General features: G+C 35.9%; 5 protein-coding genes and 1 non-coding gene across 9 annotated transcripts; 1 reads left to right on the forward strand and 5 right to left on the reverse strand.

Annotated features, from left to right (window-relative positions):
- Window positions 1-58: 58 nt before the first annotated feature.
- LOC108853074 (phosphatidylinositol N-acetylglucosaminyltransferase subunit P-like) lies at window positions 59-1,310 on the reverse strand. Of its 4 annotated transcripts, none has more exons than XM_018626535.2 (3): window positions 1,176-1,310; window positions 728-935; window positions 59-573 (listed from the first exon to the last, which is right to left on the reverse strand). In XM_018626535.2, the coding sequence occupies exons 2-3, from the start codon at window positions 924-926 to the stop codon at window positions 401-403; spliced, it is 372 nt and encodes a 123-aa protein (XP_018482037.1). In that variant the 5' UTR covers window positions 927-935; window positions 1,176-1,310; the 3' UTR covers window positions 59-400. The 4 variants fall into 4 exon arrangements, with proteins under 4 accessions (XP_018482037.1, XP_056863106.1, XP_056863107.1 ...); XM_057007126.1 differs by having other exon boundaries at window positions 1,129-1,310; XM_057007127.1 differs by having other exon boundaries at window positions 728-942; window positions 1,129-1,310.
- LOC130512049 (U12 minor spliceosomal RNA) lies at window positions 1,161-1,327 on the reverse strand. The gene has a single exon (XR_008945612.1). It is a non-coding gene; the product is annotated as a U12 minor spliceosomal RNA (small nuclear RNA).
- A 492-nt stretch (window positions 1,328-1,819) lies between these two features.
- Window positions 1,820-3,840, reverse strand: LOC108855824 (metal tolerance protein 11). The gene is made up of 4 exons (XM_018629737.2): window positions 3,534-3,840; window positions 3,045-3,154; window positions 2,630-2,956; window positions 1,820-2,556 (listed from the first exon to the last, which is right to left on the reverse strand). Exons 1-4 carry the CDS (start codon window positions 3,697-3,699, stop codon window positions 1,975-1,977), a joined length of 1,185 nt encoding a protein of 394 aa, XP_018485239.1. The 5' UTR covers window positions 3,700-3,840; the 3' UTR covers window positions 1,820-1,974.
- Window positions 3,841-4,161: 321 nt separating this feature from the next.
- On the forward strand, window positions 4,162-5,377 carry LOC108848293 (60S ribosomal protein L23a-1). The gene is made up of 4 exons (XM_018621616.2): window positions 4,162-4,276; window positions 4,415-4,459; window positions 4,716-5,079; window positions 5,171-5,377. Exons 2-4 carry the CDS (start codon window positions 4,444-4,446, stop codon window positions 5,253-5,255), a joined length of 465 nt encoding a protein of 154 aa, XP_018477118.1. The 5' UTR covers window positions 4,162-4,276; window positions 4,415-4,443; the 3' UTR covers window positions 5,256-5,377.
- A 2,249-nt stretch (window positions 5,378-7,626) lies between these two features.
- Window positions 7,627-8,903, reverse strand: LOC108853024 (putative F-box protein At4g17200). Its single transcript, XM_018626493.2, has one exon. It carries the CDS (start codon window positions 8,841-8,843, stop codon window positions 7,701-7,703), a length of 1,143 nt encoding a protein of 380 aa, XP_018481995.1. The 5' UTR covers window positions 8,844-8,903; the 3' UTR covers window positions 7,627-7,700.
- A 2,486-nt stretch (window positions 8,904-11,389) lies between these two features.
- Window positions 11,390-13,394, reverse strand: LOC108851979 (WAT1-related protein At2g39510). Its single transcript, XM_018625460.2, has 7 exons — window positions 13,141-13,394; window positions 12,900-12,962; window positions 12,677-12,793; window positions 12,347-12,587; window positions 12,108-12,269; window positions 11,866-12,017; window positions 11,390-11,758 (listed from the first exon to the last, which is right to left on the reverse strand). Exons 1-7 carry the CDS (start codon window positions 13,317-13,319, stop codon window positions 11,575-11,577), a joined length of 1,098 nt encoding a protein of 365 aa, XP_018480962.1. The 5' UTR covers window positions 13,320-13,394; the 3' UTR covers window positions 11,390-11,574.
- Window positions 13,395-14,441: the final 1,047 nt, after the last annotated feature.

Below are 14,441 nucleotides of genomic sequence, written 5' to 3' on the forward strand. Positions count from 1 at the left end.
CTCACTTAGAAAATTTGGAGTGTTAAACAAGTTATGATTGCTTCACACAAAAGGCCTTTATGGAAATATTTTGATTAGTGGTTTACAAGTCACAATAACATTTTGAAGCAATGTGACTAACTTTGAAAGAGGCCAAACCTAGACCTGAAAAAAAAATTATATGCACGCCAAATGCAACAACTACTCTCTCTCTCAGTATTGTCAATCAAAATGCAGACAATGCAATCTGAAAAAAAAAAGAATGAAAAGAAGCACTCTACCCTACATGAAGCTAACAACCTCAGACAACAATTCATCCACTATCATCATACTTTCTAATTCAAAAACCACTGTCTCATCATGAGCTTCAAGTTCGAACCACTCATCAATGACGTCTATCACTGGCACGTTGGAGAATGATTCATTCTTTGCTCCCTTCTCTGGCATGGCAAGAAGTAACACATATATCATCACTTGAATTGAACATAACATCACTGATTTTTGTAATATCAATGTCAGAGATTGGATCCATAGGCCTCTCGTGCCCTTCCTCCATCTGAGGATCAAACTCCCAAGGTTCTCGACTGTGCTCATCTGCCATTATAGAAAACAAACAAACAGTTAGAGTGAACTATGCACACATTGAACACTTATAGAAACAGATCATTTATAGGAATAGATCATCACTTCCAACAATAGACTATGAACTATGCAAAGCGAGAGAGAGGGAGATGCTGCGTACACTCACCAAACAAGGTATTGAGAGAGGTTGGGTGTGGAGTAGCGGTGAAGTTGAGACCGATGTAAAACGCCAAAGCTAGCACCATAGTCACCATAAGATACGTCGGCCTAGCCAATACCCAATACTTGCTTGGGTAGTAACCATACACCTCAGAGGGTTTTGGTCCATGCACTTGTTGTGCTCTGAACGGAGATGACCTTTCCATAGTCTTGGACTGTTACCTAAAAGAGCTTTGGTTACATCATGTACTTCTGTTTTAATGATCAAATCAAATAAGAAAAAATGAACCTAATTTCGAATGATCTTCTACTAACACGAGAAAATAGCCAATCAGTTGAAGACTCAGCAAATAAATTTGGAAAAAATCAAAAGTGATAATCAATATTGTAGGATTAATTATCTATTACTAAAAATTTTGGAGACTTAATAATTGGGGGATGGTGGAGGCCCGCACGAGAAGAGTTCTGCAAAAGTAAGCAGCGTCAACGACTCGGCCAGCCTATTTCCCTTCCATAAATTCTTGCGCCACTTTCTATGTTTTACTGTCAGCGCTGCGACCGGCTCTCACCGCTCGCTTTGTTTTCCTTACTCATTAGTTTAAGGCAAGTTTTTAATACCAGACCACCCTCAACGCTTTATAGCAGCCTCCACAAGAGTCACGCTTCTCAAGTTCCCGATGTGGGACAAACAAGAAAATGGTTACTTTATTATTCCAAACCGATATTGATTCGGTTCGGTTTCATCTAATCTTATCCAGACCGATTAATTGAACTGAACCAGACCAGACTTGATTTTCCAGTTACATTTTAGTTGTAAGTTCTGGCGACTCAAAGTAGTAAGAATAGTAAATTCTTCTTATTTTCAAAAATTTATCATTTACCAAAAAATATTTTCAACACATTGTTTTTTTCTCTTTCCTCTATTATTTTTTAAAAAATGATACAATAATTTTTTTTTATTAACTTAGATACAAATAATAATTAATTAATCCTTTTCTTAATTTTTATTATTTTATTTCTTAAAATATTTTTTTGTTCATATCAATCAGTTAGAGAAATATTTTTCTTTACCATAAACCGAAACAAACCCAATCCCAACTGAAATGAACCTTTTTTAATTTAGAAATTTATAGTTTTACTAGTAGAACAACAAAACGAGACATAGTTACAATGGTCGTCTACTAAACAAATATGATTGTAAGATTCTTAAATCTCTTAAGAATTCGTAGACGTAGAAACACCTTCACCGTAAAGCTAACAGTGGGAACTAGCGTGCTCAGGTTTGTGAGTATACTCATAATCAAGATGCACAAAAGCCCTTTCAATCTCCTGCAGCTGCTCCAGCTTCTCCTGCAGCGCTTCTCCGATATCATGCGCCACTTGCAGAGGCATATCAGCGGGGAGAACTATATCAACCTCCACAAAGTAATGAGACCCGAACGTGTACGCCCTCACCGTGTCGATGTGCCTAATCTCTCTGTGGTGGTTCCAACACAGGTAAGTCAGCTTCTGCAGATACTCCGGCGTCGCTGATTTGCCTACGAGAGAGTTCACGTTCTCCAGAACCGTCATCGACCATGTCCTTATAGTGTACAGTGCGAGAATGATGGCACCGAGTGGATCCATCCAGTTATCGAAGTAGTTAGCGAGGATGACTGCGATGAGTCCGATGATGTTTGTGATGACGTCGAAGAAGTGGTCTTGAGCATAGGCTTTAACGATCTCGTTGCTGAATGATCTGCAGTAAAGAACGAGGAGGAGTTTGACTAGTGTGACGGAGAGCATGATCCCAACCACCCAACTCTCTTGTTCCTTTGTTAAGCTGAACTCTTTGTGCTGTAATAAAAACAAGTGAAGTCAAATTGTCTGAACAAAACTAAAAAAAACGATCGGAAGTTTCAGAACTTACACTGGACACCATGGTGCGAAGAGACTCCAGGATGATCTGCAGTCCAAGCGTGGCCATTACGGACGCAAAGACGAGGATACCGAGCGGCTGCATCCGTTTCTTCCCGATGGGATACTGATAAGGGTTCGGCGTCTGCATGGAGAAGGCGGTGAACCAGAGGATGAAGCCGGAGAGGAGATCGAGGAGAGAGTCTAGCGTGGAAGCGACGATGGCTAGAGAGCCGCTCGTGACGGAGGCGTAGACTTTAGCGGCGAAAAGAACCATGTTCGCGATGTTTGATATTCTGATGGCTAACGTCTCGCTTTTAGCAAGATTGTCTTGCTCTTCCTGTAACACAGAGATAAAGTATCAATCAACAAAGAAGAGAGAGAGAAAGTAAAAAAAATGCGTTAGATGTAAATTATAATAAGCAAACCTTTGACATTCCAGGGACGAATCCACGTTCTGCGAGTTCGTCCATTTCGGTGAAGCCTTCAAGCATCTCCACTTGCTGCTGGTAGTAATCTGCCACATTGTCTTCCGGACCTGCAACAAACCAAAACACATAGCCAAAGGAAAGGTTCAAAACCAGTTGCTGCTTCTCACTATTTCAGATAACAACTGTCAACAATATAACCAAAACAGAGAATCTCAATTTAAGCTTTGTTCTGTAGTATAAATATATATATACAGCTTCAAATCACGCCACGTTACTTAATTGGACTCATAGAAGATTATGATTAGAAGATTAAAATTTGAATAATTAATTAACATGTTTTAAGAATCATCAAAGCTAAGAAGAAAAAAAATAGCAAGAAAAGTCAGAAGTCAAACCAGTCCCTAATTTGTCTCTAATCAGACTAGTCTTGTCCTAATCAGACCAGAAACAAATGTAAATGTGGAGAGGAGAATGACAATTTATTACCCAAGCAGCCAAGACAGTTATGGAGTTTGCTTGGAGATTTCTTCTCCTTGTGCTCAGGAGAAACCTGAAAATCGTCGAAGTTCAGCTGCCACGAGCGGTCGCCCTCGCCGTGAAACTCGAGAAGAGAGATCTCTTCGTCGGCGTTTTCGATAGATGGCCTAGCCATTGGATAGAGATTCGTGTACGGCCGCTGCTGCTAGCATTAACAGGGAAGGTAAGGGAGGACTTGAAGAAAGATACGGAGAGGGTAGTTTCGTAATTAAAGGAAACGAGATACGAGGAGGCGTATAGATACACTAAAGGACTACGACTGGTGTGGTAGATGTAACAGTAGCCACAAGAGATACTTTGGACCAGAGATGATGAGTGAGTCGTGTCTTTATCAAATGTCCTACGTGGCGTGTTCTCAATGGGTTTGTTATCTCGCACGTGATTGGCGGCGGTATCCTGGACAGGTGTATATGAAACTCCCTCTCTACACACGTGACGTTGTCAAGTTTACAACGGCGTCGTTTGCGGGTAAAAATTGCAATTTGGGCTTTATTTTATGGTTGAAGGCCCAATTAAACTAGGATAAAAGGGCGACGTTTTATAATTACAAATGCCAGTTAAATATTAAAGGCCCAATTAGTCTAGGGTTTCGCTTCCCTTTTATCATCATCGTCGTCACTTCCACAATAAAACTGTCTGCGGCTACTAACAATTTTAGTTTAAGGTTTTCAGCTTCTTTAACACCTCTCCAGGTTTGTTCGTCTTCCTCTGCTTCTTCACTGCTTCGTTATCATTAGCTCGTTACCTAGATACCTTGGTTCGATTCTCGTTTTGTAACCTGTGTTACATTTCATTTGAAACTGATTGTATTTGCTTTGTTTCTGTAACAGATATCGAGTGGGAAGAATCATCTTGAGCTATGTCTCCAGCTAAAGGTACAATCTTTCTGCATTTTATCACCAGATTCAATGTGGGTCTTTGTTGAATCTTTGCTAGAGTCTCAGGATGTCAATCTTTTACTAGGCTTTAGTGTTATGGAACCGCTAATCACTTGTTTGATTATTGTTTTGTAATAACGTTTAGTTAGGTGTTGTAAGAGTAATCAGTTGAGACAGTGTCCAAATGGTATGGAGTTTATGTTTCTCGAAGCATTCTGAGTTGTTAAAATCTCTCTTGTGGTGTCTTATGCAGTTGATACCACGAAGAAGGCTGATCCTAAGGCCAAGGCCTTGAAGGCTGCGAAGGCAGTTAAGTCTGGCCAAGCCTTCAAGAAGAAGGACAAGAAGATCAGGACTAAGGTTACCTTCCACAGGCCAAAGACTTTGACCAAGGCTAGAGATCCCAAGTACCCAAGAATCAGCGCTACTCCAAGGAACAAGTTGGATCACTATGGTATCCTCAAGTACCCACTCACCACCGAGTCTGCAATGAAGAAGATTGAAGACAACAACACCCTTGTCTTCATTGTTGACATTCGTGCTGACAAGAAGAAGATTAAGGATGCTGTTAAAAAGATGTATGACATTCAGACCAAGAAGGTCAACACTCTCATCAGGTAGGTCAAAAAGAGAGAGTTTATTTCGTGGCTTGCAAGTTTGATTTTTGTTTGTTTGACACAATGGTGTATTTTCGGTTTTTTGTTGTAGGCCTGATGGAACGAAGAAGGCTTACGTTAGGCTTACACCAGACTACGATGCTTTAGATGTTGCTAACAAGATTGGCATCATCTAAGTTCGTCTACCTCTCCTATTATAAAAAGGACTTGTGGTTTTGTCTCTAGTGGTCAAAACTTTGTTTTACAATACATTCGTGTTGCAGTTAATTGTTGAATTCAAATTCTATGTTTTTGGCTTCTCAACAATCTTATCATATACCACTTTATAAACCTCTAAAAATGCAAACATACAAATGGAATCCCTGGAATTGACTCGTCTGTCAACACATCCACATGTAAATGAGCTGAGAAAATGACAACCGATATTGATCATCAAAAACCTGTAATTGATATTGTGTCTGACCATTAATCTCCCCCAAGGTCACTGACATTATTGCTCTGATTCATTGTCCAAATTTATCCCTCAAAGCTTCTAATTCAATTCCAATCGGCAACAGCATTAACTACTTGGAGAATAGTAAGAACATTTTTAATGATATTGCATTGATCTATCAATTGATGGATATACTAATAGGCTGTTTTATATTTATGAACACTTGAATAGCTAAACAAAGCAATTGGAAAAGAAGACAAGCTCTTCTGGGAATATGAACCCGGCAACTTCATTAAAGTTATTTTTTAGAAAATAAAAATAATCCCCTATATATTAATCCTGGAACATTACAACATGTTTTGTAGCCACGTGTCATCACTAGGATGATTCTCAGAAATCCTTAGAAAAATATGTTGGTCCATATAAATATATATTATACTTTTTATTAAACTAATTATCATATTAATTAATAGTCTTAAATTATTTCCTTAAATAAAAGCTACGTAAGTTTATTACCTTAAATAAAAGCTACGAAATTACCTAATATGATTAACGTATATATGATAATTAATGATTACAAATAAAAAATATTTGATAAAAAAATTTGTATCCTCTACATTTTATTTTAATTAATATTATCAAAAAAAAATCACTTAAACATATTTTAAAAAATAGATTTTTCATATATGTTATATTTTGATTTTTTTAAAACGTCTATAAATTACCAAAAATTGTAAGATGTTATTAAGATGATATTTTTTAGAACAGAACATGATCCGAAACGAAATATTTCGGATATCGAATATATCGAAACCAGATTTATATACTTAAATATTTTTTTTTTAGAATTTAATATCTAAAAGAATATTAAAAATATATAAAATGTTATTAAGTTGTCCAAAATACTTGAAAATATTTACAAATAGTTAAAAATACATGATTAAAATAGTTAAATGATATTCAAAATACCAATACTTCAAATATTTATTGATTTCTTATCCGAATATTGAAGCTAACCAAATTTTATGTTAAGTTTAAGTATTTTAGCTTGCATTATACACATTTATATGTTATAAATAATTTTTATATTTTTATATTTTGAGAAATTTAAAGTATACGAATTTTATTTTTTCTTAAAATAAAATGAGTTATCTGAGTCCAAATCCAAACCGAACCCGCAGATCCGAACTGGATCGAACTCACAAAAAATCGAAATATAACTGAACCGAACCAAACTAAACTGAACCAAATGGTATCCGAATGTCCACCCCAAATCAAATGTAAAAAAAATATTGATAACAAGATGCATTCTAATTGTAATATTTCAATACAACATATTTTAAAAAACTCATCCCGCGCATGGCGCGGGTTATCATCTAGTTTTTTTTATTAAAATTCAACTATATCTAAATATTGGCTGGAAATTAAAGGATAGGGTAACTAACAAAATGCAGTTCATACTTAGGACGAGGAAGGTTGCATAAGTCTATTTACAGATTATCCTAAAGTCAAACTTGAATCATGTTGTTGTATATGTGTATATTATTGTCTTGAATGGACTTAGTATGTACAAGTATATATTTATTTCTGTGCCTACAAGTTGAACCAAAATAAGGCATAACCTTGAATAACATGTACTCTCTTCTGAAAAAAATTGGGCAATCTCGAAATGCAGAGGCTTATTGCGCTACGTATGCCTTTGTATATTTAATGGAATCATCATGTGAAAAACGTGTTTCTTATTCCTAGAATGGTTTACGGGTGAGGAATCTTCCATAAGTGTCTGCATCAAGTGGCTTGGCTTTGATCCTTTCAACGATACCACTGACAATCACAAGTGCATTTTTTTATGTTTATGCAAGGACAACACTACGGGGGAATCTGTTGGCTAAGTAGTGATTTGGCTTTTTCAGCTGTTGTTAATTTGGTTGAACTACTTCGAGTATTTTGGTACAAAGGTAGTTGAATTTCCATTAGTTGCACTTGCAACACGGATATGTTCAAAAGCATGATTGTTTTGTGATCAAATAAATACTTGGTCAAGACTTCAATACGAGTAATAATTGGAAACAGAAACAAAACAAATATAATGACTAAGTCTTATTCAAAGAAGATGACGAAAGGCAAAATAAAACAAAGAGAAAGATGATATGCGGAAAAAAACACGGCACTTATAAAAATGAACTTATCATTCTTTCCTTTTTCCTTGGTTGATTTGCACTAAACTTGGCACGTAAGAGCACAAGAGTGGGAAACAGGGATACTCATCTTCATCAGGAATCACAATAGCTTCTCCTAGATCCACTTGTTTAAAATACCCATCCTCTCCAATGATGTAAGCCCTTTTGTGGCGACCAAGTGCATCTAAAGTGACAACCAGTGCGAGTTTCTTTTCCTCGTTAATGAAGAAACTTCCATTTACGAGAGGGATCATCTTATCAACTGCTAAGAAGTAAGATTTGCTCCACGACACCTCGTGGGGCTCAATTTCAGTCGTAACCCATATCTCCATCATATTTTTATCCATGCACTGATATAGTGCTGCAAGCTTCTCTTCTCCCACACTCGATAGAGCCACGGTGTCTTCGTAGAGATGAGAGTGAAACGGCACGTGCAGATGTGGTCCAAATCTCTCTTTTGTATAGTCAAAAGAGACAAAGAAATCATCCACATCATCTTCTGCTTCCTCTATGTCTAACATTATTTTCTGTTTAGCAAAAAAGTAAGAGTTTCCTTTCACTGTCAAGCCGGGTCGAAAAAACTCTATATCCCAGTCGGGAGTGACATCAAGAGTCCTCCACATGTTTGAGTTCATATCGTAGATTTCGAACTCAAAAAGGGTTGTGGGCCAGTATGCATCATCCACAAACCTCAATATTTTGTACGATTTCTTGTTTTTATCGTATCCTAGAGCATATCTGTCCAGTCTGTGGTAAGACTTTTTGGGCTCGATCCACTTCGTTTGCCCTAGATACGGGTTCCAAACCAATAGACTCGTGTTGTCTTTGGTCGCGCATAACAACAAGCCGTCGCAGTGAAACACTTTAGATATCTCGATTTTATTGAACCTATCAATTGGTTTTATAGATATTGGACCAGAGCCTTCCTCGTCCTTGAGTAATCCATTGAGATCGACTCTCGCTGAACAAACCTTAAAATCCATCATCATGAACCCCGTAAACTGCCTAGCTCCTGCTTTACCAACTATCCTATGTCTCGATGAAGCATTCCATCGTTTGCAAGTGCATCGTACATTTCCAACACATGTAATCGGTACTTTGGAGAGTATCTCCCCGATCAAATCTGTGGAAAGATCAGAGATCGTCGTCATTGTTTGAAACAGATGGTGAAATTAATTAGGGTTCTAACTTTTTCACGCTTGCTTATAGATAATACTGTATACTATATACCACACACATTAGGTAATGCTTATTTATATATACATGTGTCACACGAAACGGTGCGTTTAACCACCGACATACACAAAATCTTTTTGCTTTTAGATAACTTTCACTAGATGTGGTTTCTGCTAAGAATAAAATCTTATACAATTTTTTTTTGTTTTTATTATGTAGATTTCTATCCATTTAACTTAACAATAATTTCTTATTTAGTTAAGGTTTAGTAAAATCTAAACTAAACACAAAATTATTGTTTATCTTATATATATATATATATATATCAAATATGTAAATATTTAAAACTATATTTTAAGTATATTTTATCAGTTAAAAAAGAGTATATTTTATATTATCTACTTTGGTTAGTATATCACGAATACCTCCTGGATATTTCATTCCAGTTATGCTCACTTCTATTGTCAACTACGATGGGTAAAGGATCTTGAAATGAATAGTCAATTACTTATATTTATTTTGTTTCTATTTTCATTTATTACTCGTATTGAAGTCTTGACCAAGTATTTATTGATCACATAAAAATCATGCTTTTGCACAGCCCGCTCTTGGCAATTTTATGTATGGCATCACATTTTGCAGCCAAATCTGGATTTAGCTTTTGTGATTTCAACCAAACAAGAGAGGAGCAACTGAAAGTATTCTATGCATAATACACCTCCAGGAAATATGAGTTTTAAAAAGAGACAAGAAGACATGCGTGTTGCAACTAATGGAAATTCAGCCTTTGTACCAGAATACTCACAATAGTTCAGCCAAAATTAACGACAGCTGAAAACGCCAAAACAAATACATATGGCCTCTGCTTAGATACCGACAGGGAAGAGATCTTACTTAACAGTCAAAACAGCACAACAGATTCCCCCGTAGTGTTGTCCTTGCATAAACATAAAACATGCATTTGTGATCATCATTGGTATCATTGAAAGGATCAAAGCCAAGCCACTTGAAGCAGACACTTATGGATGGTGTAATACTATATTATATGATGCAGTCAGTGGCGAACCCAGCCTAAATTTTTTATGGGTTCAAAAAACTATCAAAAGTGTCATTATAGGTATATATCTTGGGGTTTGTGGGTTCAACAGCCAAAATTTATCAATTTATTAGTATTTTTTTCTCATTTTCACACTGCAACTTGGATTATTATGAAATTTCTGTGGGTTCATGTGACACCATATTCTACCGAATAGGTCCGCCACTGGATGCAGTGAGTAATATGTTCAGGTGCTGGTGACTACGTGAAAGGAGTGATAATGAAAACTAGAGGACCGGTGTTTGTGACTTCCTTCAATCCACTAAGCATGGTCATTGTTGCGATTTTGGGTTCTATTATTCTTGCTGAGGTTATGCACCTTGTATAACATACGTAAGCTTTTGAAGCTCTAATGATTTTTCCAAAAATCTCAATAATCCAACTATATATCTATATATCTCAATAATCCAAAACCATAAACAACTATGGTTGAACACACTCAAATGTTGGAGAGAGATATAGCGCCGTTCTTAGAAATAGTGAATAAACGCATTGCCACCTTCTTCAAACCTTCATGCATGCAGAAAAAATAGAATCAAGATTAAGTAAAAAAAATGAATCAAGATTAAGTAAATAAAATCGCACATCTTGCTGTTTCTGATCGTTCGCCTATGCAACCCCAGACTCTATGCCAGTGAGTAGTTGAAGTTCACAACTCCTCTTAAGATGAGCGAACGAAGACGTCTCCCCTTGGGGAAGTTATTCCAATCATGATCGTCCGTGAATGCAGGAGTCTGGACAAGGTAAAAACCTGGGGCGGGGACTGTGTAATCTGATACGTGGAATAAGTGTCTGTTCTGAAACAGAATCAACATTTCATCGGCGTTAAGCCAACGCTCGCGAGACGCATGCTGGAATAGGACCAACATATCCTCTGCGATCAACCAACCTTCTTGAGAAGCCAACAATATATCTTGAATAGCTACAACATAGACGATCAAGAACATTACAAGACTGATATATCGAGTTTAAACTTCAAAGAAGATTTCAAGAACACATCACGAATAGAGTTTGTAGTTAGTTAGCAAAAAAATTAATGTTTGCACAAACACTGTTCATATAGATTCTTGTTCGATTTGTAATCGCAGGACTACATAATCTTAATCTAGAATTATATGAAATTTAAAATAATTTAAACGAGATAGAAATGTATTTTTATATCACTCTGATAAGCAATGTTGATAGACATTATAGCGAATTAGCTCATTTTGAGACAAGCATATAGATTATGAGTTTCTTTTATGAGTCAATTCATAATATATTATAATAAATTATTCTGTCTAATTTTTTGGTTTATTTCCTCTGTAGAGTATATAATTTAGTATTATTATATTCAAATCCAAATTGAATCAAATTAAAAAAAATTAATTAAATCGATAAATAAAAATTACAAATGATTACGTTTCTATAGTTTTGTCAAAAAATGGTGAAGCCAATTAAAAAAATTCCACTTAGTTACTCTAGTAAGTCTCAAGACTCTCAACAGCTGATTAGCTTAGCTTATCCTTAAACTTGTCTCACTTCTGATGCTTTCAATTCATCTTTAGTCGCTTTGTTAACGGTTTCATTTTCTGTCTTTTGTTTCGAAGAGTATTGGGTTTGAGCCGCTGCTATAGAACACTGGCATCCTTGGTGTCCGTTTCTGTGTTTGCTTTCAACGAGAATGTCACAACTTGTGGAGTACTACGTGGGAGCTCTGTGTCCATGTCTGAAAACGAATTAGATGGTTCGTCTTTGCTTTTGCCCCACAAAACCGAATAGAGCCCAAGAACTATCACTATTGCTCCAAGAATCCTACACATTTAGATATATAGTTGGATTATTGAGAGTTTGTTCCAAAAAAAAAAGTTGGATTGTTGAGATTTTTGTAAAAATCAGTAGAGCTTCAAAATCTTACGTACCTTCCAAGGTACATAACCTCAGCAAGAATAATAGAACCCAAAATCGCAACAATGACCATGCTTAGTGGATTGAAGGCAGTCACAAACACCGGTCCTCTAGTTTTCATTATTACTCCTTGAACATAGTAACCAACACCTGAACATATTACTCCCTGCATCATATCACATTAAAATTATTTAATTTGATTTGTATATACAATCCGAATCAAACTCAATATTATATATTAGAATAATATACTTACACCATAAACAGCGGCTAGCAATTTTGAATCCAGTTGAATAGCCCAAGCAGAAGGATTTCCCCTTTCAATAAAAAGTGCCACAATAGTGCCTTCAATAGACCCCATTAAGCATATGTAAGCTGTCAAGGATAGCTCCACCGGGTACGATTTAAGCGTGATTGCCTGTAATTATTTAACAATCATTAATTACAATAACCGGCTTTAATACATTGAATATTAATCTTGGTCTTTAGGGTTACTTGGAGATTGACAAAACCGGCCCAACAGATGCAACCGATAGCAATGAGGAGAGCGCCTTTTGTAAGATCTGGTGTGACACCGGGATTAGATGAATCTTGATGACTATCGTCAGGATTAGCCCAAAGCAATGGAACTAAAGGTCCTTTCATAACAGTCATAAGCATTGCTCCACCAACTGTCACAACTGTCCCTAGAATCTTGGCTTGGCTGTGTATTTTCTTGATGTTAACCTTTTCAAGCCTACACATCAAATATATTGGTCCTTCAGAACAAAAAAAATAAAACAGGAAAAAAAACCACATTAAAGGGAAAAAGGTGTGTTTAATTACCTGAAGATCCATGCCATAAGAAAGGCAAAGGCAGGAAGAACATTGGTCATTGCAGCTGTGAAAGTTGCCGAAGTGTACTTCATACCAGTGTAGTATAAGTTCTGATCAATTGTTGGTCTACAAACATATAAATACAAATTTAATTTAATAATCGCTGCTTAAAACAGAAGAAATCAAATATGTAAATATTCAAAAAGAAATTAAAAGAGTAAAATAATCCTACTCCAATAACCCAAGCAACGCTATCTTCAAGAAGATGGGCAGCGTCATCTTCGGCCTCACTTTTCTGTTCATTCGAAAAGCAAATTAAAGTAAAATCAGAAAGCATATTGATTTCTATGTAAAGAATATGTAGACATTAGTCATACAAAGACATGCTTACTTTTACGTACACAATACGTAGAATCATACATGCATGCATGACCATAATACAATTTTAATTACGGGAAATGAAAATACTATACCTATCCAAGAAAAAAGCAAATGGAGCAATGAAAATTGTAGCTACGATATGACGATAAGCAGCAAGAACGTGAGGGCTCATGCCTCGGTCCAGTGCAAACTTCGCTATGATCGATAGTCCAGCGTACCCGAATTGTAGAGAAATAACAGTTAGGAATGGCTTCCATGTTTTTAAAGCCATAGGATCTTTACGTACTCTAGTATAAAGTGAGAAATATTGGAATAGTGATGTAAGAAAGAGCTGATGGAGAAATGTGGGAGGGATAAGCTTGATTTTATAGGACGGTTTTACGGTTTTGTGTAATTTTTCATGGGAATTTAATATTTGAAAGATGACTTTTGGGTTCGGAGGTATTCTAGGGATTCCACTAAGTAATGCAAGTCTGATGAGGTGGGATGGTGCATATGTCATTCTCACTACATATAGCATACTTTAGATATGACTCATGGTTTATAATAAAGACATACATAATCATATAAGTAATTTGGTGGTCGTGATGATGATGGAAACATCAACTCATATTGTTAATTATAAAAATTTAAACATTTCGATTTGGTCTAAGTTTAACCAAGGAAACTGAGTACTTTGCTGATTCAACCATTTTAAATACCATCGGAGATTCCATAGATTTCCCATATTTTCCTACAGAAAATGACCATGCTCAATCGTTATCCGATTACATAAAAAGTTATCAAGTTGTCCGCATGCTCGGTTATCCTCGTCTTTTAATTTGTCAAAATGTATTTTGATGATTTCGTTTATACATATTAAGTATTCTAGCTTTTCAGACTTACAATAAATACACATATATATAGAGAGATTTTAATATAGCATTGTTCTTTCGTAAACGACTTGAGATTTCCTATTATAAACTCTTAAGCGGATACGATATGTTAGCGAACATTATCGAATAAAATTATAGGTAACTATATTAGTTGCAATAATTGTTTTTCATATAATATTTTTGATTCCTAAAAGACTTAATTATATAACAAATCATCATAAAAGGGTGAATATAATATTTAGTCAACAAATTGGGATAATGAGGCTTAATTTAGGAACACAAATGCATACGTGTGCATTTTGTATTTGCAGATTGTGATAAGAAGATGTACATAGAGGTATAACCTATAATTGAGCCCACTAAATTAATTAATTAAAAATATGATTTCAATCGATAGCTTCAAAAACAATTATTACATGTCCACATAACACATTAATAAATGGAAAACCGCATAATGCATCCGAATCGGATCATATGTGGATGAAAGAAAACAAAATAACTTTTGGCCAACGTCGTGG

Source organism: Raphanus sativus, chromosome 4, assembly GCF_000801105.2.
Source record: "Raphanus sativus cultivar WK10039 chromosome 4, ASM80110v3, whole genome shotgun sequence".
Classification (NCBI taxonomy): Eukaryota; Viridiplantae; Streptophyta; class Magnoliopsida; order Brassicales; family Brassicaceae; genus Raphanus; species Raphanus sativus.